The sequence below is a fragment of the Cavia porcellus genome, unplaced genomic scaffold, assembly GCF_034190915.1.
Source record: "Cavia porcellus strain 051 isolate PalLab524CR breed Dunkin Hartley unplaced genomic scaffold, mCavPor4.1 scaffold_23, whole genome shotgun sequence".
In the NCBI taxonomy this organism is placed as follows: domain Eukaryota; kingdom Metazoa; phylum Chordata; class Mammalia; order Rodentia; family Caviidae; genus Cavia; species Cavia porcellus.
The window spans coordinates 40,209,801-40,237,594 of NW_026947506.1; the positions used below are offsets into that span (position 1 = coordinate 40,209,801).

The window sequence follows — 27,794 nt, forward strand, 5'->3', positions numbered from 1 at the left end:
CTTCACTTCCAGGCCCTGAGCCTTCCCCACTCATCCCTCAAGTCCCTTCCCAAACAAAGCCAGGAGCAGCAGTGGACAGGGGGAACACACACCAAGTTTTATTAGGAGTATTTACATGGGGCAGGTAGAAGGATGGGACAGTCACATGGGGAAGTGGGGGGAACTGTAGGTACAAGGCAGATGAGGGAACACAGAATGACCCCTTTTCCACCCCAATCCCAGGTGGGGGGCAGCAGGGCCCAGGAAGACTGGGACAGGACAGCAATGGGATCTGAGTCCCTGGGTGGGACTCAGGGCTTGTAAACATTGACCACTCTCAGAGGGGATGGGGTGGGAGAGGGCTCCCCCTACACTTCCTCACAGGGTTAAGGCCTCTCCAGGCTTGTGGGGCCCCCAACTCAAAGTCTCTTTAGCTCTGGGGGGAAAGGGACAGGAAGAGACAGGAAGTGTCCCCCTCCCCCTGCATTGGCTGTGGCAGGGGCAGGGTGGTTACATTCAGTCACAACAGGAGTCTCCCCTACCCCTCTAATGCCACCATACTGGCAAGAGGGAAGGGGGAGCTGGGGGGCCAGCAGCAGCAAGACATTTCCCCCTGGCCCATCACCCCCTTATTGCTTTATAGAGAATATTGTCTTTTCACGGACACTTAACACTGTCGAAACCAGGGAGAAGTAGGTGGAGGGGCCCTGCCACCCCGAGGCCAGCTTATTCCCCAACACTGACCCAGTTGCCACTTTGGTGCCAAAAAAAAAAAAAAAACGAAAGAAAAAAAAAGTCTTCTCTCTGGAGATAGATGGGGAAATAAACTGGGGCAGCTCCCCACTTCCCCAGGGCAGTAAGGAGCAATACATTCATGGAGGGAGGCAGTGGCAGTGTCGCCCTAATACTGCACTCAGCAATGAGGTCGATGGGAGAAGTTTGATGAGAATGCAAAAGGTTAGACAAACCACCAAAAAAACAAACAAAAACAATGGAGACAAGCCCAGGTGGGGGTCAGGAGAAGTCGGTGAGCAACAGGAGACACCTGCACTCTTGACCCCAGCCTTACCCGACATTTAAAACACGTCGAGGGGAGGCCTCTTGCTCCTCTCCCATTTGGTCAGCGAAGGGTCGGGCGCAGAGCTGGGTGATCCACACCCCACACGGCAGCCTGGGGGCAGGGCGCTCTGGTGCACGCAGCAGCCTCCACCTGAGCCGCCCACTTCTGGCCCTTTGAGGCTCTCCTGCCCCTCTTGACAGCAAGGACTGGCCTCTGCCAGCTGTGAAGTAGCGCCTTCCCAGCTCCTAGAGGAACCACTCCGCTCCTCTGGGGGTAGGTAAGGCGGTGGGGGGGGCTTGGGAACCAAAGAATACATTCATGTGGCAAGGCAGGGAGCTGGGGCTTTCGGCATCACACCAGGCCGGCAGGCTCCCGAAATGGCAGCGGTGGGGGAAGCCCCTCAGCAGGCCTGAGTCCAAGTCCGCCCCTGACAGAAGGCGGTCACCAACTGGCCTTTCCCCATCTCCCCATCAGCTAGCGCATGGAATGGCAGCTGGGGGCTGAGGCGACTTGTCCAATTTGTGCAACTTTCCCCCAAAGCAGCGAAGCCAAGGGGTGACTTTGGCCCCTACCCTGGACACCTCTGCCACAGTCACAGCAACAGGGAGCTGCTCACAGCGGGTCCGGTGGGCGGGGCATTGAGGGGGCCTCGCTGTGCAAACTGCTGGGGCCCCAGCTTTGTTACCCCAACAGCCCACCTTCCGGGGACAGCAGGGTAAGTTCAGCCTCAGGGGCCAGGCAGGACAGGTCCATGGGGCATGTGTCCCCACTGCCCTAAATAACAGTGTGTTTTTCCTTTCAGCCTAACTTTTTTTTTCATTATTTTTCATCATTTTTCTTAAAAAAAAGCAAACAAAACTTCTGTGGACCTTCCATTATCACACTATCCCCCCAGGGAGAAAGTGTGTCTAGAATCTAGCTTTTTAACAAAATTTTTTTGTCTCCTAACGTTTTCTTCAGTCATTTAAAATTAAAAAAAAAAAAAAAAAGAAAAAACCCCTTCCCCCCCAATCTGTAAAGTGCCTCGTGGTGGGTGAGTTAAGGTGCATCGTGTGGTTTGTAACAAGTGCTGGGGACCCTGCCCCTGCTTCCTCCTCTGCTCCTTGCTGGGAGCCTGCAGACTGGGGACCCGAGGGTCCAAGCTGTGGCTGCCACTCCTGGCCTCAAGCCCAGGGCGCTAGTGGGACAGGCTGGTCAGTAGTCATCCACGCTCTCGATCTCACCAGAAGGTCCATGCAGGGAGTACCCTAAAGCCATGAAGAACTGGGCATGAACTTCCCCAGTCCCCTCTGGACGTCCAAGAAGGAAGCCAAGTACCTTCTGCAGTCCCCTCACCCCCACGCTCACCCAAGATGCTGGGGTCGGAGTGCAGCATCAGTGCCCGCCTCTTGGCCTTGGTGCCCTCCCCAGGGCCAAGTTTGGTGCTGTGGTTGGCCTGAAAGGCTGTCTGCAGGGAGGCACTGCTCAGCCATACCTCCTAGGGCAGCAGAGAGGATGGTGAGTCAAGCGGGTGTGTGGCACCCCTCCCCAGACCCCCTGAGCACTTACCTGCTGCTGATGCTGCCGCTGCTGGCTGGCTTTCTGCTTGGCCCTCCGCTCCAGGAATTGTTTGGCAAATTCTTTGGCTTCCAGAGTGTCCCCCAGGCAGGAACGGATATAATCATGTACATCATAGGGGGACTCCACTTCCTTGAGGATGGCAACAGCCATGGGCACTGTGGGAAATGGTAGTGCCATCAAGCACACCTGGCCAGACCAGAAGCCCTGCCCCACAGCATGTCTGGCTGTGTGTGTGCCATGCCCTACCATCCAGGCTGCCTGTGGTGCTCAGGGTGTGTAGCATCTGCTCACACCACTGAGTGAAGCCGTCCTGGGGCCTGGGGATGCCCTGTAGCAGCTTCAGCAGCTTCTCTTCTTCCTCTGTCTTTTTGCGAACAGGCCGACCTGACAGGTGGCTATAGGAGTCGCTGAGGAGTGTAGGAAATTGGAGGGCAGGGATTAGCCCAGGAATCAGCACCCCTTACCCCATCCTCCTAGCCCTCCAGGTCCCACACCCACCTAAGAGACGGGCTGCTCCGGCTATTCTTCAGACCGAGACCACGGGCCAGGCTTCCACTGCTCTTGAGCGTGTCCTCCCAGAGCCCCAGGCTGCCACCGCCACTGCCCCCACTCTTGTCAGGCCCGCCCCACAGTGGCCCGGCCTCAGAAACCCACTGGTTCAGGGGGGCAGCACCCAGGCCCCCAAGCTGCTGAGATGGCAAGAAGTCAGAGGGCTCTAATCAGGAGCCCAGGAAAGCTAGGCAGGGCAACTTGTTTATGTGGTACAGGGAAAGGTAGCAGGTTAAGAGCCATGCAGAAGAGATGTCAAAACCATACCACTTGGATATACAGGAAGGAGCCTGGGCCCAGTGCCCCTCCCCCCCGCCCTGCGCCCACCACACCGGGGGCGTGGCCTGCTCACCGAGCGGTGGTTGGGGGCCTGGGCCCTTGGTGGCTCCCGGGGCACAGGTGGCTTGTGCAGCTGTCGCTCGCCCTCCAGCTGCAGCTCCAGCAGTGTCTTCATGGACAGACCCTGCTTAGCCAGGCCGGCCCAGAGTGGCGGTGGTGAGCTGGGTGCAGGTGGCACAGGAACTGTGGTTGACGCCTGCTGCTGCTGTTGCAGCAGCTTTAGGAGCAGTTCTTGCTGCCGCACCTAGCAGAGGAGGGAGCACTCAAGTGGGACTGGCAGCAGCCGGAGCCTCAGCCAGCCACCATGGTAGGGGCACTGACCTGCTTGCGTCGGAAGAGCTCCTCCTCCTCCTGCCTCCGCTTCTGCTCCTCCTGCTGCTGCTGCTGGCGGCGCTTTTCCTCACGGCGTTTCCGCTCTTCTTCCTCCCGCTTCACCCTGAGCTCCACTTCTCTGCGTTCCTGGAACTAAGCCGGGGCAGATCACAGATGGGAATGCAGCCACCCCCCATCTCTGAGCCGGGGTGCTGAGCTCAGGGCGCTAGCTACTCACTTTATGCTGCAGCTGGAGCTGTTCTAGTATTGGACCCTGAGTCGAAGAGTTAATTGGTATGTCCCAAAGACTGGCCTCACCACCTGCAGAAGGCACGGACAGCTAAAGGAGGGCACTCAGTCACAGTGGTAGCTGCAGTGTGAGGATGACAGGCAGACCCAGTCCCATCTTCCCCAGAGCCAGCCAGTCAGTCACTCACCAGATTGTGATGAGGCTGAGGTATGTATGTCCCAGAGGGGGCTTGAATCTGGCACCGACAAGGACCGGCTAATCGTCGGGAGCAGATTCTGGTCTCCACCTCTGAGGAGTAAACTACTGACTTTCAGGGCTCTATACCCATATGTTTGGCCCCCTCCCCTTGGCCTCATCCTCAGAATCCAGACACCCATGCCCACACAGACCTGGGGGGTTTGAGAGCCTGGAGCTGCTGCAGAAACGTCGTGAGTTGTTGCTGCTGCGGCGGTGCCAGGTCCCCCATAGCTGCCTTTTCCCGGAGCGAACATGGCGAGAGTTGGCGACTGTACAGACAGACAGCACAACAGTGGGCCACGCGGTACCACTGGCCAGCCTGAGGGCCAAGCCTCACAGCCCCTGTACCTGCCGACCAGCTGAAGGAACTGCTGGTGCTGCAGTTGCTGGTACAAGGCTGCCGTGGCCAGTTCCTGCTGCTTCTTCAGCCGCTCCTGGTCCATGTTTCCCTGCATGGGGTAAAAGCACGTCTGGTGTGCACAGCCAGGAGAAGGTCCCTGGGGTCCTGCCTGCTTCTGCCAGTCTGCCACCTCCCACCAGCCCTCCCTGCAAGGGGCAGCAGCAGAACATCATGCTCACCAGCAGTGGGGGTGGTGAGGGACCGGGGGCGAAGGGCACACGGCCCCACATCTTGATCACTTCTCCCAGAGGCTGGAAGCCCTCATCGCAACCCCGCTTCACCAGCAAGGACATGGAGAAGTAGCCGGCCTGGAACCATTCTGCCATCTCCTGGGTTGTGAAGGGGCCTGGGCCAAGCATGTGAGGGAGGCAAAGGACAATGCCACTACGGTCAGAGGGTGCACTGACAACACCCTGAGCAAAAAGAGCACAACCCTCTGGCTCCCACAGCTACCTTGGATCTCGCCCTGGGGGTCCTTGTAGAACCACTTTCGGGCAGCGCCGTGGCTGAGGGGGAGGGCAGTGGCAGCAGTGGGGTGGCGCAGGCCCTGGCTCTGCATGGCAGCCGTGAACTGCTCCTCCTCCAGGGAGCTGTCCTGCAGGGAGGCTACTAGCTTCTCTGCCTCCTAGGAGCCCACAAGAGAGGCAAAGCTGATGCCAATCAACAAAGCGTCAGTGTGGGAACACAGGGCTGGCATGGGTAAAGAGGGCTGGATCACAGACCAGGCAGAATCTGGAATGGGTAGTCAGGGACGGAGACAGATGAGCAATGACACTCTGCTTGCCTAGGCATCCCCATACCTGCTGCAGGTGCTTCAAGCCTTCTTCATCTTCCAGGTCTCCAGAGGGCGGAGGGGGAGAGCCAATACTAGGGCTCAGCTGGATTCTCTGCATGTCATCTCCTAGAAAAAGTGAGGGGACATGAAAAGGGGACAGGACAGTTCCCATTCACCCCCTAGACAAATGGGTTCTTGCTATAGCCCCCCCTCAATAATGACACCCTATGTGCCCCTTCTTTACCAGCACTGCCCACAGGTATCCCCACCATACCTACCTTCAGCTGCGGGGAGTTCCTTCTCCACTGCTTCATCACCCTCCCCATTCGTGCCCCAGAGTGGGCCCAAGGTGGGCAGTAGGGACGGAGAGGTGGACTTCTCTGGAGGCGGCAGTGGGGGTAGCTCCTTCTCGCCTGAAGGAGGAGAACAATCACAAAGCCGGGCATGGTGGCACAGCTGGTAAATCCCAGCACTCTGAGAGGCTGAGGCAGGAGGACTATAAGTTGAAACTCAGCCTGGGCAACTAAATGACTTAACAAAACCCTGTCTCAAAATAAAAAGTAAAAAAAAAAAAAGACCAGAAATGTAGATCAGTGTGAAGGCCATAGGGTTGGTAATGCATCCTTGGTAATGCAAAAAAGAGTCAAACATCAGGACTCAAAACCAAACTGTGGAGGCCTCCACATGCAAGGTGGTACAAACAACCTCGGGCAGCATGTCTATCCTCTAACAAAACTCTGGGAGTGCAAATGTCCTGTGGCTCTCCAGCCCACACTGCAGGATGTCAGCAGGCCTGTGCTCCGAGGACCCTCACAGGGATTTCAAGACCATCCTCATCACGTGTGATCTTACCTCACATGCTTTCAGCACAGCTCCGCTGCTCCGGGTCCCTCCCACCAGAGCACTTGCTTAGCCTGTGGTCCTAAGCAGCCTGACCCTACAGCTAGGTGAGCCGCCAGCACCCTGCTCACTGACTGACATCACCATCCCTCAACCTCCTACCCTGAGTAGTCCCATGACTTACCTGCCTCAGGTTGCTCCTCATCCAGCCCTTCTTGAGCCTCTTCCTCCTCTTCTTCCAGGCCCTGGAAGTCAAGCTCTTGCTCCTCAGGAATGGGCTCCTTGGGGCCCTTCTGTGTGGGCGAGAGGCAGGAAGAACACAGTGAGGGAGCCAGGGCAGCCAGGGGCCCCAAGTGGGGCATGTAACTCTCCACCCTCTTCACAGCCCTCTCCTCTCCTTAAAGATACCTTGAGAGGCAAGAAGGCCCCGGAGGCATCAAAGGTGCCCATCTCTTCATCCTCATCATCAAGGCACCACTCTGGGAGCCCATCCTTGTCGTCATCAAAGCCATCGGGCCCACGGCACCTCCGGAGATGAGAGCCACCCCCCCCAACCCGCCCCTCCTCTTCACCACACCCTCCTCGATCCCCACGTAAATCGAATTCAAACTTTCGACGTCGCTCCCCATGTTCCCGCCAGCCAGCAGAGCGGGGGCCACCATCTGGAAGGAAAAGTAAAATTGGCACACAGATCAAGCCAGGATCGCCCTCTTCTGCCATTCATAGGACATGCCAGGAACCACCAGCATCACCAACACTGTTTTCCCTCATCCTCACCCCACAGAGCCCTCTGCTCCCTCCTCTCGGCCTCAGGAGCACACCCTCCAGTTCCTGAACCCTGTGGCACCACTCTAAATCTCACCAGGACTAGCAGAGCGCCAGCGATCACCATCTCGCCGGGGTCCTGCCCCAAGTCTCCAGCTGCCCTCTTCCTCCTCCTCTTGCTCTTCTCGAAGTGAGCGCCAGTTCTCGCTGTCTGAGCGGGCATGCTCCTTCCTTGGGCCAGCCCCGCTCTCCTCAAACCCAGATCGTGCTGGCCATGGAAAGATACACACAGTAAGCAGGACAGCCACCCTGGTACCTGGACAGGCCCTTTGGCTTCTACCACTGCCCCTATAACCCTGCCCCTCCTGGGGGTACCCCCATCCCAGTCTACCTCCCACCCCTAGGCACCCACCATGCCTGCCACTCTCATACCTCCATCCCTCCTTGCTGACTTCTCAAACCGCCTGTCGCCTCTGTAGGAAAGAAAGGTGTTGGTCAAGAAGAGTACCTGTCCCTGACCCTGCAGGAGTGTTATACACTCTGCCCTGGGGTAGGGGTAGAACAGAGGGAAGAAGGAAAAACAGGCTCAGGAGGAAGGAGCACCAAGGGTCACACAGAACAGATCACAGGGACAAATAGGCCCTAAGAGAATCGGAAGCAAAGGGTCACAGGGAACTCTGACCAGGGCTTATATGGAGGGTCCCTGCTAACTCCTAGTCTCCCTCCATGGACACTGGCCCAGGCCTTCCTGGCTCTGCCTCTATGCCACCTCCTTCCAACCCCACCTGTCATCCCAGCTCTGGCTTCGCTGGATCTCCCGGGGGTTTCGCCCAAAGGCTCCATCACCTTCTTCAATGCTTCTTTGGTAAAAGCAACTGTCGCCACGGCCACGGCCTAGAGAAGGACAACAGACACACCTGCATCTGCAACTTGGCAGTGTCTCTCCACACTTTAACGACCCCAGCTCAGCCCTGCCTGCCCCTGAATCCGCAGTACCCCTCTACCTCGGCTCCTCGTGCTGCCCCTGCCACGGGAGGTCCCAGTCAGGGGGGGAGCAGCTCCTTTCCCCATCAGTCTCAACACAGCCACACTGTTCACTGACAGGGAGAAGTTCCTCTGAGGAGGCAGCCAGGGGTGGGAGTAAGGAGCCAGGCACTGGACCAATCCGGCTCCCCCAACCTTGCCCCCATAGCCTTGGCCTGGACTGGTCCCACCTGCTCCTCCTCAGTCAGAGGCTCCAGGGCCAGGGGCTGCAGTGGCTCCTCCTGCAACACTGCGGCAAACTCCTTGTCCTGAAGTTCTTCAGGCACCTGCAGCAGGGCAGGAAGGCCCAGACACCACAGGTCAGGGCCTCTCTGCAGCTGAGGCCACACAAGTGCAGATGCCACTCCCCACTCAGCCACCACACCTTGTCCTCCTTCACATAGAGGGCCAGCATCTCCTCTCGCCCGTAGCGGTAGTCGGCCAACTTGTACTTGGGCATGGCAGGGGAAGGGGGTGGTGAGGCCACGCTGCCACCGCTGGAAAGGGCCCTTAGCCTGCAGCAAACACGAAGGACGAGAGCACCTGGGGTCCCAGCGGCCCTGCTCCTCTCCCACAGCATGACCACACCAGCCCCAGCATGTGTGACTTACCACTCAGGCCCAAAGTTGAGTGTCTCTGCTGCCATTGTGGAGCTGGGGTGCTTCCCAGAGGTCAGGGGGTGAACAGAGCAGGAAGGACCTTGTGTACACTGTCCAAACACCTGTGGGGCCAGGAACACACAGGACATAAAGCTGTACAGCCTCTGTGCTTGGCCATTGGTCCCACTTTAGTCAGCACCGCACTGGGCTTGGGCTAGCTCATGGCTCACTGGGGCTGGGAAAGGGCTCACCTAAGCTGCTGGCCACTCACACCATGAATTAACAGAAGCTGTTAGGGCCACTGGGAGACCTGGGGGTGTAAGGAAAGAGACACTAGAGGCCCTCCTGCCTCTACAGCCCCCCCCCCCAAACCCAGCACACTAACCTGGTAGTCTTGCCGGAAAAGCGGTAGGGGGTCCTGGGCTCTCTTCAGGCAGGGGTCAATGCTGGAGTTAACTAGGGTCCCCACACCCCTGGCTACTGGTATGGCCTCAGTTCCTCTGGGCCTTTCACTTCTGGCAATGATCCTTAAGGACAAGTAAGAAGGGGTTAAAGCATGGGTCACAGCTCAGCAACACAGCGTCTGCCTGGGAAGTAAAATGTTGTGAGTTCAATCCCCAGTACAAAAAATAAATAAATAAAATAAATAAGTTCATGGGTCACATGGCATCCCTGTCTCTGCTGTCTTCCCTTCCCACAGGACTAATGCGGCCCCCAGCTGCTGGAGGCACAAGCAGGACACTAGCTGGATGCTGAAGAGTGGCACCCCAAGCCTGGTCTCAGATTACTTGTACTCTAACCAGGAAGTTTCAACAGCAAATGTAGCAGAGAATTCAATAAAAAGGTGACTAAGGTACTCATGGTCATTCCAGGACATAAAACAGGAAACAAAGCCACCAGAGCCACAAATGTCTCAGAGAGCAAAAGGTTATGAACCAAAGGATGACAAACCTAGAAGCAAAACTGCTTTCCTCAAGGAAAACAATCAGGATTGGCTGCTCTATTACTAGAATCTAGGCACTGGGTCAGGAGAGGAACCAGTATGAAAGAGGCAGAAATTCTTCCAGGGCCAAAGACAGCCACACAAGGTGTCTCAGGGCCAGCTTCCCCAATAGAACACGCACCTAGCCCTCTACTTGCATACCAACAATGAAAGGCAGGGGAAGGGGCTGGGGATTTAGCTCAGCAGCATAAGCGCCTGCCTTGCAAGCAGGCAGTCGTGAGTTCGATCCCTGGTACCGATAAAAACGAAAAAGACAAAAAAAAAAAAAAAAGAAAGGCAGGGGGACAGGGTCCTCAGATACAGACAGTAGAAGGATCCCTCACCATAGAATAGAAAGCAGGTCAGAGTCACTGAGGCTGACAAGTGGTGGTCGTGGGGGTAGCAGCAGCGACCAGTCCCTCTAAACAACAACAGAGGAAACTCTTGGGAGAGGGTTCATCCCTGGTGGGACTGAAGCTGAGGAGGAAGGCCAGGCAGTGTCCAGGGATGCTCGAGGGCTCCGTCACTGGCCGGGAGGGAAGCTGGGCCACAGCGCGTCTGCAGTGCCCATCCACTCCAGGATGCCGGGTCTGCAGGGAGGAGGGGAAGCTTCTGTCAGGGACCTAGGACAGGAGCTCTCTCGTCTGCACCACAGCCAAAGCAAGATGTGATGACTGACACTGGACTGCCCAGAATCACAGCAGCTGAGGATCTAGAGTGAGACACCTAAGCTGGCTAAGTGCCCTGAACATCTCCTCCTCTCTGACCCTCCAAAGCTTCAGTGACATTGCTGCTATGGGTCCCCACATGGCATAGCTTCTCCTCCCACTGCACTGGAGGAGGGCACAACCCTTAGGCAATCCCATGGCAACTGGATGGACTCAAAGATATGATCAGTCAAACAGCCAGTCACAAACACAACAGTGGAGGATTCCTCTTGAAGGACGAACCCAGGGCAGGTTAGATCAGACGATGCAGGAGAAGGAGGTGTGGAGCCGTTTAATGGGCCCATATTTTCAGCAGACACTGAGGAGAAAGTTCTAGGTAGGCAGGTTTGGTAACAATGGCTGCACAGCATAGCAAGAATGCAACACCTCAGAATTGTACTTACAATTGGTCAATGGTGAATTTTGCATCAATAATAAAAAAAAGGGGCCAGAGATACAGCTCAGTGGCATAAGCACCTGCCTGGCAAGCACAAGGTCCTGAGTTCCGTGCCCAATACCAAAAATTATAATAATGATAGTAATAATAAAGAAAGCTCCAGTGAGGCCAGTGGTAAAGCACATGCTTAGCATACACAAGACCCTGGGTTCCATTCCCAGCACTTCAAAAAGTAAAGAAAAAAAGCTTTGAGAGAAAAGAGCCCTTTAGGGATAAGCACTGCACACCTATGCCATCCTGACTGCAAGAAAAACACCCCACATTCCTTCAAATAATACCCAAGACAGCAAGACAGGCAATTTTGAGCCTCCTCGGTTCACTCATAGTGGGACATACACTAATTCTGGGGGCACCAAAGGGACTACAGGGTGGGACGAGGAAGAATGGAAGGGGCAGCAGAGGCAAAGTGACATGAGACAAGGGTCTGAGAACCAAAGCAAAGGAAGACACAGCCAGCGAAGCAGGCGCTGGGCCACCATGTGGTCTACATCCTCCCTTCAGACTGCCTCTGTCCCCACACTGCCTGGAAGCAGAGGGTTCTTGTTTGGGGACAACTCTGCTCCCCCAAGTTTTGGCCATGGATGGAGACATTCAAGGCTGTCTCAGATGGGGGTGGGGTGCCACTAGAATCTTTTAGGTAAAGACCAAGTATCCCACAAGACACCCTACAATGCCCAGAACAGACTCTAAGACAAAAAATACTATCTGATCCACAACAGCACCAATGGAGAATCCCTCATCCCTGAGTCCAGTACAGTCTACTTGGAGTTTACAGGAGAACAGAAGAGGGAGAACCAAGTGTCTGTTCATTCATTTTCCCCTCAGAGCAGCAGGGAACAATTCTTTAATTACACTATCCCATGAGAGAACTCTGAAGTCCTGCCAGGAGGGAATCCCCAAGAAAAGAACAGATTAAAAGAAAACCAGCACCAACCCCAAGTTCATTGGTCACACGCTCCAGGACAAGCACTTGAATCCCTTTTCTAATGAAGAAAGGCTTGGGAGAGGTGGCCTGCTAGGACCAGGACCCCTGCCCTTCCCACCTCTCCTTTCTATCACAGGCCTACTCCTTGTCACCTGCCCTTGGCACTGTCTGTCTACCTCAGCTTCTGGCCCCCTCAGCAGCCTTTCTCTTTCAGATTTCAGCGAACCTTTACTCTCTTAGCATCTGAATTACTGCTATTAAAAGGCTGCCCCCTACTGGAAGCAAGAGGAGAGGGTACATACCCCTGCCAGGAGCTCCCAACTGCCTTGAAGGACCCAAGAGGCAGTGCTCTGGAGTTCAGACCACATGGGAAAAGGAAAGGATGTAAGGAATGGACACTCTCACCACACGCTAAGTTAAGAACATTATTTCCTTACTCCATCACCCCTAAAATTAGCCCCAATCCAGAGCAATGTGCCTTGGCACCACTTAGTACCACCGTTAATAGAGACAGTCCCCAAAGTCCCAAGTCACAGAACCACTGCCGGCCCATGCCATTGGGAGGTGACTGGGCCCTTTTTCAGGTGCTGGGAGGAGAACTCAGAGGCTGAAATGGGCTGCAGCCTGAGTTACTGTGCTGGTTAGTTCTCCCAGCTCTCTGCAATTGGGTACTAGTTAGCAGTTTTCAAAGCACTTTCACTCTACATCATTTGATCCTTTTTGCCCACTTGCCCAGGTGGGGGCTCAAGCCAGGGAAAACAAGGCAGAGAGTAGCAGCGGCCTGGTCAGGGCACACTCTCCAACCATGTCAACACTACCCAAGACTGCAGAGTTCTCTGAGGCATCCCTGGCCAGTGGAAAGCCATTTTTCATTTTTCAGACTTCAAAATCCTTCACATGTCACCTCTTGGCATCTTCTCTAAAGTGGGGCCATTTTTTCTATCCTAAACTCCAAACACAGATGTAAAAATGTGGGGTTCCTGATCCATCAAATCAAGCACAGTACCAATGGCTCCACTGGCTCACTAAACCAGTCCAGAAGTCTAAACACAACCCACTTGACTACAATCACCATCTGAGACCCACAAGGGTCTCTGATTCACAGGCAACGGCAGGAACACAAAGTCCTGAGGCTTCTTCACATCTTTCCCAATTGCAAGATCAAGATCTAAGACTACAGAGAAGCAGGGCTGGAGGGTGGCAGGCCTGCAGGGGCAAGGACAAGATGCTGAGAAAGACCCAGAGTCCAAACTCCCACTTGTAAGCAGCAAAGGAGAGCAGCTTACTGGTCCCAGGCATGTGTGGATCGCTGAATGCAAGAAGCTGGCATGGCATGAAGGACAATCTTTGGAAAAGCAGCACTTCAAGATGCAAGAAGAGAATAAGATCGGGATGGGCGGGAGGAAAGATCCGGCCACTAAGTACAGTATTTATTCAGCATTTCCCAGTGGCCAACATGCGAGTGAAACAAACCACAACTAGACTGGGAACTGTAGTAACAGCTGGGTCAGGGAGGAAACACTAGGTCTCTTTCAAGTTTCTCGCAAAAAAAAAAAAAAAAAAAGAAAAGAAAAGAAAAGAAAAGAAAAAAAGAAAGAAAAAAGAGGCAAAGAGTGAGTGTCTGTAGCCAGGTAGCTGCTGCATTAAAGGCACGGGCTGGGAAGAGCCTGGCCTGGCGACACCAGGGAGACCCGTGGTTCTTGCTAAAGGCAAGTGTTTCCCGGGGCTGGGCAACCAGGAGAAAGGGGACCCTGATGACCAAGCACTAAGGTGGCCGCTTGAGATGCAAGTAACGTAGGTGAGGAGCTCGGCGAGGTGCTTGGGTGGAGGGGAAGCTTCCATGTTGGCCAAACTGGCAGAGCGATTGGACCAGGAGCCCCGCAAGCCAGGCCCCGCTAGCAGAGAGGGGAACCCGGCGACACGCTAGGGATACCCATGGGGAGCACGGGGCGCGCACTCCCCGCTGGGGCCTCGGGCAGGGAGGGGTGCGAGCGACCCCGAGGGGGGCGACCGTTAGCGCGCGGGGACGACGTGCCCTTCAGGGAGGGGCGCAGGTGCGCGAGGGGCGGCCGACGCCGGGGCTCGGGCCCGGGGCCGGGGCGGCGACGGCGGGACGCGGGAGGGCCTCCCGCGGGCTCGGGGACGCCGGCGTCGGGGGCGGGCCTGCGGGGCCGGGGTCCGCCGAGCGCTTACCGCAGGCGGGCGGGCGCAGGGTCCGGTCCCAGGCGGGGGCGACGCGCAGCGGCGGTGGCGGTGGTGGCAGCGGGTGGCGCGCGGCGGGCCGGGGCCGGGAGGCGGTGGTGGCGGTGGCAGCGGCGGCGGCGGGGAGGGGGCGCAGGCGCTCCCGCGGCGGCCGCTCCTCTCTGTTTGTGTTTGTAGCAAGATGGCTGCCCGCCTCGCACCACGTGACGCGGACGCGGGGCCGCGGGGCCGCCCCCTTCGACGCCGCCGCCTGCCTCGGCCTCCGCGGCTCGGCGCGTTCCGACCCGCAGCCCGGCTCCGCGCGTGCCTGGCAGGGCGCGGCACAGACACCCGCCGCCCCCGGTAAACCCCCCCCCGCCGCCGCCGCCCGCCGCACGTGATTCGGGAGCCCAGCCGTCACGTGACGTGGGGTCCGCGACGGGCGGGCGGTGGGTTCTTGGGGTGCGCCCGGCTCTGCCCGCGAGTACCCCAGGCTCCAGGCTGCGGCCAGCGGCGTCCCCCAGGAATCCTGCCAGGGTTGAAAGAGCCTAAAGAAAACCCACAACTCTGTTTTCCTCGTTCGCGTGGGATCGAGGAGAGGACCAAGTCTAAGGATTCGCAAAGGGCCCGAGGCTGCCTGACGGGCAAGACCAGGAGTTTTGTCTGGCTTCGGCGAGGGAGCTCATGCTTAGCAGCCTCAGGTTCTCCTCTGGAACTTCGTAAAAATTTTAGTTTTAGTAATACCAAAGATTGAACGTCAGGCCGTTGCACTCGCCGAGCTATATCCCCAGCCCTGTTTATTTTTCATTTCGAGATAAGTCTGGTAAAATTACCTAGTGTCCAGGCTGGACTCCAACTTGCAGTTCTCCTGCCTCTGCTTCCCAGAGTGTTGGCATAAGAGGCACAAAACACCAGCCCTGAGTTACAGGCTTAAAAGAGCCGTTTTAGCAGTGCTCTGTGCCCCATTCCCTTCTTGGGAGTTCTGTAACAATGAAAAGATGTGAATGTGAAAGGCTGAGAAAAGGGGAAACTACTATGCAAATGTGCGACCTAGATGGAGAAACCTCTTTTGTTTCAGAATTTTTCGAGATTGATGAATGATTTCTCTGAAGCGCCTTGAACTTTTCAGGATGCGAAAGTTCTTATGTGCTTTTACCATTTTCTTGGGGAGGCAGTGAGAATGTACACTCTACTTCCCTGCTTCCTAACACAGCTGCTTATCGCCCTGGCCGAGCCCTGGGATTCTGTGCCTCAGATCTGGAAGCCCTGCCACTACCTGAAGGGACTGAGTTCCTGCTCTCAGGAGGGGGCCAGCATTTGTGGTGCCTGTTTTTCACACTTGTTGCCTTTCCTGCAGCCAGGCTTTCTGCTCACTCACAGGCGGGAAAACAGCAGTAGTTAAGAAAAAGAGGGTCCCAGCACTACGGAGACTGAGGCAGGAAGATTTTAGAGTTCTAGGCCAACCTGGGTAACTTAATGTAGACCCTGTCTAAAATCTTGCAAATGAAAAAAGAAAGATAATAAGTTGGAGGTGCAGCTCAATGTGAAAACCCTGGATTCACTCCCCAGTACAAGAAAAAGAAAGAAACTAGAAAATAAGAAAGAAAAGGAAAAGACAGGACAGGAAGAGAAACTGGCCTCATCGGCTACCCACTGTGACCCTAGCCAAATTAGCTGCTTTTGGATTGTAAGACACAATACAGTGCTTGGTGCAGGGCAAGATCATTAAAAATATCAGCTGATGGGGTTCCTGGTTCTTCGGGGTCTTAGAAACTCAATATTCATGTTGTTTACACTGTTTGAAAGTGTGTCAATAGGCTGGCAGGCTGGCGCATAACAGTCCTAGAGGAGTTGTTTAAAGTGAGGGAGAGCCTAGGTTGAGCTAAAGCACTTTTAAGGAAGAAAAAAATTCCAAGCTTCAGCCCCAAAGTTCTACAATTTGCTTGTGAATTTGCTTGCTAGAATAAAATTTGTAAATCATGGAAGCTGTTGTTTTGCCTCTAACTCAAAAAGTTTTTGTTCTCGGGTATGGTGGTACATGCCTATGATCTCAGTACTCAGAAAGCTGGGGCAGGAGGATCACTGTGAGTTTGAAGTAACTGAGCTACATACAGAGTTTGAGGCCACCCTGAACTACATAGCAAGACCTTGACTTTTTTTTTTTTTAACCTTGTCTTTAAAAAGGTTTTTAAAAAGCTTTAGCAGTTCCTAAGCAAATGTGAGATTGGATCTGTGGGTAGAGGAATGGTGGGAGAAGGAGGAGTGACCCTTGGGCAGGGGAACAGGACTGGAAGTTACTGCTCCCACTGAGCTGGAGGGAAGGGAAGGAACTGGGTGGGTTTGCAGAAAGTGGGTATGCATTTGGGAGTATTGACTGTCCAGGCTGCTGAAAATAAATGAAATGAAGGTGAAATTCCAGTTGAGTTTCAGTTGCCACTGGGAAAGCTTTGTTTGGTTTTGTGATACTGGGGATCAAACCCAGGGCCTCCAAGTGTTAGCTGAGAGCTACAGCCCCAGCTCACATCAGTTTTTGAGAACAGCTTGCTATGTAGTCCCGTAGCTGCAGGAGAGCTCTAGCATTGGAAACGGGAGGGTCAGCCCTGAGTCTCCAGGGTACCTGTGGGTGACACTAACACTGATAATGGCTTTTACCTGTAAAATGGGAAAGGCGGTACAGAAGACATTGAAGTGTATGAACTTTCCCTTTGAGAAAGGAAATTCTGAAGTCAAAACTGTGTGTGTGCCCAGGTGGTGGTGGGAAGTGCCTGTAATCCCAGCAGTAGGGAGGCTGAAGCAGGAGGATACCCATGAGTTTGAGGGCAGCCTGAGCACTATAAAATGCAAAGTTGGCTGAACTAACAGTGAGATTGTCTCCAAAAACAACAAAGCACAACAAAACCTGAGTCTCCCATATAAAGTTTAAAAATTACCAGCAAATCACTTGGGCCTATTATATTAATGTTTATTCAGGCACTACGCTGTGAAATGTCTTGATTTGCGCTTTAAAAATCTGCAAGCATAGCACTTGGGAGGTTGAAGCCAGAGAATTGTTGCAAGTTCAAGATCAGCCTGGGTTAGAAAGTGAGCTCAAGGCCAGTTTGAATTGCATAGCCAAAAGACAAAAAAATACAAGCTTTTGAGTGGAGCAGAGATTTGGTTTAGATGGTCCATCAAGGTGAAAGAGATGCTTCAAGCAAAACTAAACAGCTAAGCTCAAATTCCACCTTTCCTTTTATACTTTGCAGTGCTGGGGGTGGAACCCAGAGGCTTGCACATACTAGGCACTCTGCCACTGAACTATACACACCAAGACCCTTTGCCTTTTTAAAATGACTTTATTGTGGTGCTGGGGAATTAAACACAGGGCCTTCATGCTAAGTTTTGAGACAGTAAGTTGCTCAGGCTGGGCTGGAACTTGGGATACTTCTGACTCAGCCTCCCAGAGCATTGGCCTGCCCCCCCCCTTTTAAATAATGGTAGATTCCATCTTTTTTTTTTGTACCAGGGATTGAACTCACAACCTGTGTTTGTCAAGCAGGCCTTATGCTGCTGAGCTAAACCCCTAGCTAATAATGGTAAGATTCCTTTGTGGTGTTTCCTCCCCATGAAATGCAAAGAGATAAGGTCTGTGTTATATGGACAACAAAATCTGTAAAACTTGAGTGTCTTGAAAAGTTACACAATCTGAGTCATGCAGTGATTGCTCATAGTCTGTGCTCATTATTAGTTATCAGACATAACAGGCCTTAAAACTAATTTTTGCATTAGTAAATACTTTCTGCCAGAAGCTAAATTGTCTTTGTTGACCAAATACTGTCCATATAATTGCTTAGAAATGGCTGTGATGGTGCAATCTCAGAATTCAGGAGAGCAAGGCTGGAGGATTGCATGAATTCAAAGCCAGCCTGAGCTACATAGTAAGACTACCCCAAAAAACCATATGTATCTGGCTATTTCTCAAGTCACCCATGACCTCTACATTGCTAAGTCCACTGGCCCATTATCTTAGGTGACCTGTCAGTAGTCTGTGACATAGCCGGTCACTCCCTTCCCTAGAAATGCTCTCTTCACCTGCCTTCCAAGACACTATACTCCTTTGGTTTTTTCCCTAGCTCACAAACTTCAACGTGTCAGGTCTTCTCTGGTCCCTCCCTTTGGCCCCAACCTCCCAAGGTTCAGCCCTTCAGCACCTGCCTTTTACACCAAGATACCAGCACCACTGCTAGACATTCCTATCTCAGCTTCAGCTTGTGCTTCCTCTAGAAAAATCTGAAGCCACAAGATCGTATTCTGCCTAGAGGCACCGCCAAATCCTGTACGTTGCTGCATCCTTCACGTAGTTCATACTATGGAATTTGTTTGTTTTCTGGTGCTCAGGATTTAACTCGGGGCCTTCACAGTGAGCCACATCTCCAGTTCTATTTTCATTTTTATTTCGAGACAGGGACTTACTAATTTACTAAATTGTTGAGGCTAGAACTTGTCACCCTCCTGTCTCATCTTCCAGAGTGCTGGGATAGATATACACCACCATGCTTGGTTAGTTCATACTATTTGCTCATCTTGTCCTTTTTTTTTTTTTTTTTTTTTTTTTGTCTTTTTCGTTTTTATCGATACCGGGGATCGAACTCATGACTGCCTGCTTGCAAGACAGACGCTTATGCCACTGAGCTAAATCCCCAGCCCCTGCTCATCTTGTCTTTTACATCAAAATATGAATTGCTTACCCCAGTATTATATAACTTGTATTTTTTCTTTTATTTGCATTTATTTTATGCCTAATTTATTTTTGTGCCATAAGTTTTTGTTTCTGCAGTTTCTTCTGGGATATCTTTTTCTTTTGTGCAACTTCCTCCCCTGGTTTAGGAGCAATTTGTTCCTTTTAGGTCAGGGTCATCTGTGTAGGTGGGGGAGCTCATGTATGGGTGAATCCGGCCCTGAGCTCTGTAAGTGTGGCAGTGCATTTTGGGTGCTTTGTTCACCTGGATATGTTCAATGACCAGAGAGTCTACAGCTAAAACCTTAAGTTCAGCATCACTATTTGCATTTTTAAGCATGTACAGCAAAAATTCAGCACTCTTTTTGGGTCACCAACCCTGTGTCTAGCCCTACTGTTTGGCCTGGGCACATCAACTCTACCATTGTAACACCAGAATGGCACACAATGCTTCTCCAATGTGACATCCTTCAGACACTTGGTAGCCTTTCAGATATGCATACCTTTGATGGCCTGGGCAGTTTCATGGATGTTCTTAAAGTGAACACAAAGGTTTGAGCCTCTTGATTTGCAAGATTTTGTGGGGTTTTCTGTGTCAAGAGCATAGCGAACCATTTTTACTGGTCACCTCAGGCTGCTTACAGGAAAAGCCATCATATGTATTTTAACACCCCCACAGGTTGATCCAGCTCTGATTGCTCTGCAGTAGTCCGGGGTTTATTTTACCATTCACCAATTAAAAGACATCTGGATTGCTTCCAAATTGGAGCTAGTGTGAGTAGGACTGCAGTAGATGTTGACTATGGGTTTTGAGGCTATGTGCCTAGAAATGCTTTTGCTGGGCTCTATCGTACAGAAACTGCCAAGCTGTTTTGTAGAGTGACTGGACCATTTTACATTTCCATAAGCAGTCCATGAAAGATCCGTACTCATCCACACTTGGTATTGTCAGAATTTGTATTTTAGCTATTGTAGTAAGTGAGAGGCATTATCAAAGTGTGCCTTTAATGTCCATTTCCTTAATGGCTAACAATACAGAACATTTATTTTACTTTAATATTATTAGGGATTGAACCCAGGGCATTCACCTTCACACTGAGTTACATCCCCAGTTCTTTTTTTTTTCTTTTCAGACAAGGTCTAACTCACTAAGTTGCTCAGGATGCGCTCAAATTTGTGGTTCTCCTGCCTCAGCCTCCCAGTGCTGGGATTATAGTGTATGCCATGTTTGAATGTTTTATGATATGCTTAGTTATCACCTTTATACCCTTTTAAAACAGAAATGCCAAAGATTTTTTTTTTTGCCTATTTTGTAATTTTTTTTTTTGAGACAAGTCTCACTGTGTAATCCAGGATAGTCTCAGTTACCCCCAAATGCTGGGATCACGGGCATGTGTCACCATGCCCAGCCTGTTTTCTAACTTTTGAATTTAGAAAGTTCTTTATACAAATCTGTTGCTGGCTATATGATTTGGAGTTATGTTCTCCAAGCCTGTAGCTTCTCTTGATTTGAAACTTTTAAAAATATTTATTAGTACAAGTTTATAGTACATAATGATTACATTCATCATGGATTGAAATTTTCATGCCTTTTTTTTTTTTTTTTTTTTTTTTTTTTTTGAGACCTGGTCTCGCTATGTAGTATAAGGCTGGCCAGAGGCTGGGGATTTAGCTCAGTGGCATAAGCACCTGCCTTGCAAGCAGGCGGTTGTGATTTCGATCCCTGGTACTGATTAAAAAAAAAGACAAAAAAAGGCTGGCCTGAACTCATGGTGATCCTCCTGCCATAGCTTCCCAAGTGCTAGGATTACAGACCTGCACCACCATGCCTGGCAGCGGGTTGCAATTTTGATGAAGTTCTACTTATCAGGGTTTTTAAAATTTTATGGATTGGGGCTGGGGATTTAGCTCAGCAGCATAAGCGCCTGCCTTGGAAGCAGGCAATCGTGAGTTCGATCCCCGGTACCGATAAAAAGACAAAAAAAAAAAAAAATTTATGAATTGTTCCTTTGGAACCACATCTAAGAACTCTACCTGACCCTACCTAAGATTTCCCTCTATGTTTGAATCCAAGAAGTTTTATTGTTTTGCTCTTTTGTGACAAGGTCTTGCTATGTACTCCAGGCTGGCCTTAAACATACTGTGTATCCTAGGCTGGTCTCAAACTTCCTGAGATCCCCCTGCCTCAGCCTCCCAAGCACCAGGATTACAGGGATGCACCATGATGCTTGGCCCATCTAAACCATTTTATAGTTTCAGATTTTATATTTTGATTTGCCATCCATTTTGAATTGCTGAAGTTCATTTTTTGACCTACTGTCCAATTGCTTCAGCACCACTTGTTGAAAACACATGTTTTCTCTACTGGGAACTATTTTTATACCGTTGTCAAAGCACACACACACCAAGTTAGCTTTCTTGGTGGACTGCCAATCTCTCCATACCATTTTTTTCAATTTTGGGTCTATCATTCAGCCAATACAACATTTCCTTGATTACTGCATTGTTTTTTGTTTTGAGATAGGGTCTGGCCATGTAGTCTAGGCTGGTCTTGAACTTGTGACAACCTTCCTGCCTCAGCTCCTCCAGTACTGGGATTGCATTCATGTATCATGCCTGACTTCCTTTCCCTGTCTAAATTTTAGAATACAATTATGTATATAAAAGTTTTTGCTGAGATTTTCATAGCAATTGCATTAAACGTATAGATCAATTTGGAGAGAACTAATCTTTTTCTTGAATCTTCCATTTTAACTTGTGGTTAACGAAAACAATGGAGCAGAAGAAGAAAATGCCAGGATTTATTTGGTACTGGGAATGAGCAAAACCTTCTTTCCAACCTTGGGTCAAATGCAGTGAAACTATGTCCTAGGAAGCTAGAGAATGGTTTGGGCGTCAGAGATGTCAACTCACATGTGCAGGTTTACAGTTTGCAGGATCACACTGGCTTTCACAGCTCAGTGGCACGGCAGAAATTAGTATCCCAGTTGAGAGACGGGGCAGTCAACGACGCAAGTCTCTTTCCAAAGGGAATTGGCCAGAAGCTAGACAGGAAGCTGGGCGTGGTGGCACACACTTGTAATCCTAGCACTCTTGGGAGGCAGGAGGATTCCAAATTCGAGCACACTTTCGGCAATTTAGCCAGGCCTGATCTCAAAAGTAAGAGAGCTGGGGATGCAGTTCAGTATCAGAACCTGGTCTCACTAGCCTGCCCGGTAGGGGGCGGCAAGCTGCTGCTCCTGGGTCACCGGCCCCAAAGCTGGGGGCGGCGGCTGCGGGGTGGATCCCCGTGAACTGCTGCAGAGACCAGAGGTCCGCTCTACCCAAGCCTTTGCCGACAGGGGGAACTCGAAGGAAGCGGAGTCCAGTTTGCTTTCAAGCCCCTTCTAGACCACGCACCTCTAAACTTGCCCCACTCCCTGCCCACACCCCCATCCCCAATCTTCCACGCGCCTAGCACTTTCCGGCACGGTTTCGGCTCGTGGAGCCCTCCACTGCTTGGAATTACACTCACCCAGAAAACTCACCCCTCCCCTTCTAGCTGGGCCCCCAGCCTCCTCGCCCCGCCCCCCGGCGTACGCGTGTAGATCCCGTCACGCCGGTAAGTCTCGCGGTGCCAAACTCCTCGAGAGTTCGCGCGAGTGCTCAGAAAAGGGGCGGTGAGAACGGAGGCCGGGAAGGCGATTCGGCGTGGGGCGGGACGCGGAGCGCGTGCGCACTCCTTAGCTTTCCTGGGAGCTTCTCTCTAGCGTTCTCGTTGTGCTTCCCTTGTGTTCTCTCTTCCCTTCTCTCGGACTTTACGAGTCACGGCAGCGGTCTTCAATTGGGACGGTTGGCGAGCTCTGGAGTGGCCTGGCCGGGAACGGGCTGCGTGCGCGTGGAGGACGCTGTGGAGCGGACAGGGTAGGCGCTGAAGAGCTGGGTAAGGGGGCGGCGGTGGGGCGTAAGGTTGGGCGCGATGCAACGAATGAATGAAAACTCAGAAGCTGGAAGGGGAGAGGCATGGAGCACGCCCCATCCGGGATGCACTCTTTGTAAAACTGATGCTAAGTTGTTTGTGATCTCTCCGATCTAGTGGCAGCTCTCGCAGCATGGCTGAAAATCGAGAGCCCCGTGGTGCCGTCGAGGCTGAGCTGGACCCAGTGGAGTACACTCTTAGGAAACGCCTTCCCCACCGCTTGCCCCGGAGGCCCAATGACATTTATGTCAACATGAAGACTGACTTTAAGGCCCAACTGGCTCGCTGCCAGAAGCTGCTGGACGGCGGGGCACGAGGTCAGAATGCATGCACCGAGATCTACATTCATGGCTTGGGCCTGGCCATCAACCGTGCTATCAACATTGCCCTGCAGCTGCAGGCGGGCAGCTTTGGATCTTTGCAGGTGGCTGCCAATACCTCCACTGTGGAGCTTGTGGATGAGCTGGAACCAGAGACTGATACGCGGGAGCCACTAACCCGAACCCGAAACAACTCAGCCATCCACATCCGGGTCTTCAGGGTCACGCCCAAGTAATCAAACGAAGTCCTACCATCACCATACACAGCTAGGTCCCAACGCGGCTCTCTTGACTCTTGTACTAAGTACTGTTATGGACCATCTGCTAGAGCCATGTAAGAGGAAGCCCATTTCCTCGGCCCGAAAGACTGAACTGAGGGTGGGAAGGTAATTTCTCTTATGGGGCCCAACCAGTGGATTTTTCTTATCCTGGACAATAAAAAGTATGAAGTTGTTTTAGCGCCTGCCACTCATGGGCACTGTCTGTTTCCTGTATAATTCTGTGTGTATCTGAGCAAGAAGAGTGGGAAACCTAAAAAATATTAGGTCCTGGAAAAGACCCATGTCCAGCCTTCACGGAGTCCATAGATTATACTGCAAGTAATATAATATAAAACAAGCTGAGTTTTATGCTTGATTTTTCCAGAACTAGCAGTTGAACCCAGGGCCTTGGCACTGAGGTACATCCCCAGGCTATTTTATTTTATCTTACTTGACACAGGTTCTCACGAAGTCCCTGAGTTGCCCATGCTGTTCTCGAACTTGAAATGCTTTTACCTCAGCCTCCCAAAGTATAGGGATTACAGACATGTACCACCATGCCTAGCCAGACATACCGTTTAAAATACAGTACAGAAGCTAGCCAATTCCAATGTTTACCTAGAATTTGTCATGATCTCAGCACTGTTTTCCTTTTCTTTTCTTTTTTTTTTTTTTAGTACTGGGGGTTGAACTCATGACCTTGCACTTGCCAGGCAAGCGCTTGCACCCCTGAGCTAAATCCCCATCCCTATGATCTCAGGATTGGACAGGTAAAGTGTCCATTCCCTTGCTGAGATGCAGCTGAGATGACTGCTCTATGCTCAGGATTTGTTAAGCTTCTCTCCAGTGATGGTTCCAGGCACTGGACGAATGAGGGCCCAAAATAAAGTATGTGAACTGAGATTTTGGGGCCACCTTAATGTCAGGTTCCCTGGGATGAAATTAGGGGTTGTTTGTTTGCCTGTTTGTCTTTATGAGACAGGGTTTCTCTGTGCAGGTCAAGCTGGCCTTGAACTCATTATGTAGCCCAGACTGGCCTTGAACTAGCAGTGAGCCCCTTGCTTCAGCCTCCCAAATTCTGAGATTCTGCAGTGTCCAAATGTACCCCAGGCAGCTGCCAGGCAGAACTTTTGCTGCCCCCCTGATTGGGCTATACAGTGGGACTAAGATGTCTCCTCCAGAGTAATTAATTATGGAAGACAGCTAGTCCGTGCTTTTTTGTTCAGATATTTATGGGATAACCACGTTTTACATCAAACCAGAGATACCTCAAGCATTCTTTATCAAAGGGGGTTAGTGACTCAGTGGGCCTTCAGCTCAGTATATTGGGGAGAGTTTCATTTTTTAAAAAACAAGTAAAAAGTGATTGTCATTTAAATAGGAACATTTTATTGAAACTTTTTCTAGGTAGATAGGTGTATACAGTCAGTGCTCTATGTCCTCAAGCTGTGCATCTTCAGATTTAGTTGAAAACACTAAAAACAAGTCTGTGTTGAACACATGCAAATTTCTTTACTTAGCATTATTCTCTAAACATGGCCTTATAACTATTTACATTGTGTTATCTATAAGTAACCCAATGTGTATAAGATGGTTTATTGTACAGGAGAGTATGGGTTGGTTCTATGTAAATACATCTTATTTAACTGAAGTCAGTATCCTTGTATTTTGGTATCTTTCGGGTCACACTGGAACTGATCCTTGAATACCAAGGGACAACTGTATGTACATGTGTACCAGTTAGGATATATTGTGACTCTTACTGTTGTTCGAGGTTACAAGAGTCTGAAACCCTTGCTGGGTGTGGTGGAACACACCTATAATTGCATCACTTGGGAGGCTGAGGCAGGAGAATCAAATGTTTGAGCCAGCTAGGGCTACACAGTGGGTTCAAGGCCAACCTGAACTACATAGCAAGACCCTCTCTCAAACAACAGCAAAAAGGCTGGGCATGGCAGTGCACTTGGGAAGCTGAGGCAGGAGTGTTGTCATGAGTTTGAGGCCAGCCCTGGCTAAGTGGTCAGTTTAAGACCAGCCTGAAAAAAAAAAAAAAAAAAAAAAAAAAAAAAAAAAAAAAGACCAGCCTGAACTATATGGCAAGACAATGTCTCAGGGGCTGGAGGTTTAGCTCAGCGGCATAAGCGCCTGCCTTGGAAGCAGGCAGTCGTGAGTTCGATCCCCGGTACCGATAAAAAGGAAAAAGACAAAAAAAAAAAAAAAAAAAAAAAAAAAAAAAAAAAGACAATGTCTCAAAAAACCAAAATTAAAAATAAACAATGACAATAACAGAAAAGAGCTAATCTTACATGTTTGCAACTATGTTTTACTCTAGTTATAAAGGTAATTTGGTTTAAATCTGAAAATAGCTCCTAATTTACCAAAATCTCTTCCTTTGGTTTGTACATATGACACAGTTCCTTCATGTAAGGAGCTCAACATCTACTTGGAAAGGTTGGCAAATTTTTCTGAATAAGATATTGAAGAAGTAATAGCTATGATATGAAAGTGGGGAGATGTAAAGACTTTAATTTTGCTTGTGGGGTCCCAAAAGGTTTCACCTTTGATATGGGTACTGAAGGATGAATAGGAGTTTGCCAGGCAGAAAACAGGTAAAAGAGCAATCTGGCAAAGGGATTAAGGGGAGATTCACAAATATCTGGGGATGTACAGGGACTGGACAGACAGAAGATGGCTAGAAAACAAGGTACTGAGGAGATGAGGGAGACAAGGCTGCTAACATTTCCCTCCAACCACCCCCTCCATCAGCCTTAACCGTAATCCCTCAGTAGCAGAGTGGGGAGGCAGGAAGCTGAGCGGCCTGTGTGTCTCCCTGCACGTATATGTTCTGCCTCCGTGCTTACAGCCTGGGCCTCGCCAAAGTGGTGGCAGGCAGCCCTTTGCGCTCGGTTTGTTTTGGCAGCTTGCACTACAGCCTATGTGTTTGTTGTTTCTACTCAGTCTTTCCTCACTGCTTGCCAGTGGGCTTCCCCTCGGTGCGGTTCGCACCAACAGCCTTAGAGGCCCCACCTTCGGGAGGAGGGTCCCAGGCTCACAGAGAGATGGTGGCAGTCAGCCATTGGCCAGCAAGGCTCCTGCATCTGACAGGGCCCCTCCAGGTGGTGCAGGGAAGGTTGTCTCCCCCTAGGGACCTCCTCGGTGAGGATGCTGGTCCTAGCTTCTGTTCCTGTCCTATTAGGGCTCTTCTGGTGACTTCCAACCAAGCTTAGCCTCAGGGCAAGGGATGGGGACAAGTGTGTCCAGCAACAGGGCACTGCTTTTATCAATGGGTGCAGTGCACACCATGAAGGGGCAGTGACCTCTTACTTCAGAAATGGGTCCTGAAGGGCCAGATTCAAATCCAGATGCTCATTATCCTTGGCATTTCCTGTGCATCTGCCACTTGGAAGGATCTGTGTTAGGCTCCGGGCCTGCCAGGAGGGGCATAAACTGCTGGTCTTGTAATGTCTGCTGGGAAACTTTTTTTTTTTTTTTGAGACAGGGTCTTGCCATGTAATCCAGGCTGGCCTCAAACTCAGGTGCTCCTCCTGCTTCAGCCTCTAGAGTGCTGGGATTATAGGTGTGTGCCAGCAAGCAGGCAAGAAGACATTACTTTTTTATTTTTTTGAAAATTTCTTGCTCCCCTTGGCCTCTTCCACCTTAGTTGTGCTTCTGGTGCAAAGGTCAGGGACAAGATGGTGCTACCAGTACAGGTCTCTCCGCTCATGGAGGCAGCTGCTACCCTGCCCTGGCTGTGGGCATATTCTCTGGAGTGAAGCACTACACCTACCTGAAGCCTTGGGCAGAGGAGGAGAGGTGGACAGCCCCAGGGGAGAAGAGGCAGGATGACTGGAAGGGATCAAGAAGGAACTGGCAGAGGCTTGAGATGAAAGCGTATGGAAGTGAGAGGTTGCCCCAGCTCCAGCAGATGAATAAACTTCTGAGTTAAAAAATAAATTGCTCAAAACTCTTCTAGCAATAGTAAGGATTCAATTAAGAATAAGGGCTATGTAATCTCAATTGTTCTAGGAGCTGAGACAATAGGATGGCAAGTTTGAGGCCTGCAATGGACAATATAGTGATACTTGTCTCAAATTTGAAAAAAAAAAAAAAGCAGTGGAAGATGCCAGATGTGGTGGTGCGTGCCTGTAATCCCAGCACTTGGGAAGCTGAGGCAGGAGAGTTGCTATTAGCTTGAGGCCAGTCTGAACTATGTAGTAAAACCTTTTATCAAAAAAAAAAAAAAAAAAAAAAAAAAAAAAAAAAGGAGCTGGTAATAGAGCCCAGTGGTTCAGAGCCTCTGTGTTTGATGCTGGAATGTGAGGGTGGGGGTGGTAAGAGTGTCTATTGTTTTTATTTGTTTGTTTGTTTGATTTTTGTCTTTTTGAGACAAGGTTTCACTATGTAGTTCAGGCTGGCCTTGAACTTATTTTGTAGTCCAGTCTGGCCTTGAACTTATGGCAATCCTCCTGCCTCAGCCTCCTAAGTACTGGGATTACAAGTGTGCAATACCACATCCAGCTCAGATATTGTTTTGGTAGTAAGCAAAGGTTTATTTTTTTTTTTAAAGCCTGTTCTCCATTGATCCTTTGCTTTCCAGGT

General features: G+C 51.2%; 2 protein-coding genes and 1 pseudogene across 7 annotated transcripts; 1 reads left to right on the plus strand and 2 right to left on the minus strand.

Moving 5' to 3' along the window:
* Positions 1-74: 74 nt before the first annotated feature.
* Gigyf1 (GRB10 interacting GYF protein 1) lies at positions 75-14,208 on the minus strand. Of its 6 annotated transcripts, none has more exons than XM_063234233.1 (28): positions 13,953-14,208; positions 10,015-10,260; positions 9,074-9,215; positions 8,940-8,989; positions 8,701-8,810; positions 8,475-8,604; positions 8,281-8,376; positions 8,071-8,182; positions 7,852-7,960; positions 7,499-7,539; positions 7,164-7,334; positions 6,710-6,963; positions 6,486-6,594; positions 5,740-5,874; positions 5,487-5,587; positions 5,140-5,311; positions 4,866-5,032; positions 4,635-4,735; positions 4,439-4,555; positions 4,237-4,337; positions 4,038-4,120; positions 3,809-3,952; positions 3,501-3,731; positions 3,098-3,288; positions 2,846-3,006; positions 2,588-2,754; positions 2,387-2,516; positions 75-2,286 (listed from the first exon to the last, which is right to left on the minus strand). In XM_063234233.1, the coding sequence occupies exons 5-28, from the start codon at positions 8,733-8,735 to the stop codon at positions 2,234-2,236; spliced, it is 3,111 nt and encodes a 1,036-aa protein (XP_063090303.1). In that variant the 5' UTR covers positions 8,736-8,810; positions 8,940-8,989; positions 9,074-9,215; positions 10,015-10,260; positions 13,953-14,208; the 3' UTR covers positions 75-2,233. The 6 variants fall into 6 exon arrangements, with proteins under 6 accessions (XP_063090303.1, XP_063090301.1, XP_063090304.1 ...); XM_063234231.1 differs by having other exon boundaries at positions 8,940-8,998; positions 13,953-14,207; XM_063234234.1 differs by lacking the exon at positions 10,015-10,260.
* A 4,343-nt stretch (positions 14,209-18,551) lies between these two features.
* On the minus strand, positions 18,552-19,537 carry LOC106027748 (large ribosomal subunit protein uL22-like; annotated as a pseudogene).
* A 2,782-nt stretch (positions 19,538-22,319) lies between these two features.
* On the plus strand, positions 22,320-23,403 carry Pop7 (POP7 homolog, ribonuclease P/MRP subunit). The gene is made up of 2 exons (XM_005003685.4): positions 22,320-22,560; positions 22,733-23,403. Exon 2 carries the CDS (start codon positions 22,749-22,751, stop codon positions 23,169-23,171), a length of 423 nt encoding a protein of 140 aa, XP_005003742.1. The 5' UTR covers positions 22,320-22,560; positions 22,733-22,748; the 3' UTR covers positions 23,172-23,403.
* The last annotated feature ends 4,391 nt before the right edge of the window (positions 23,404-27,794 follow it).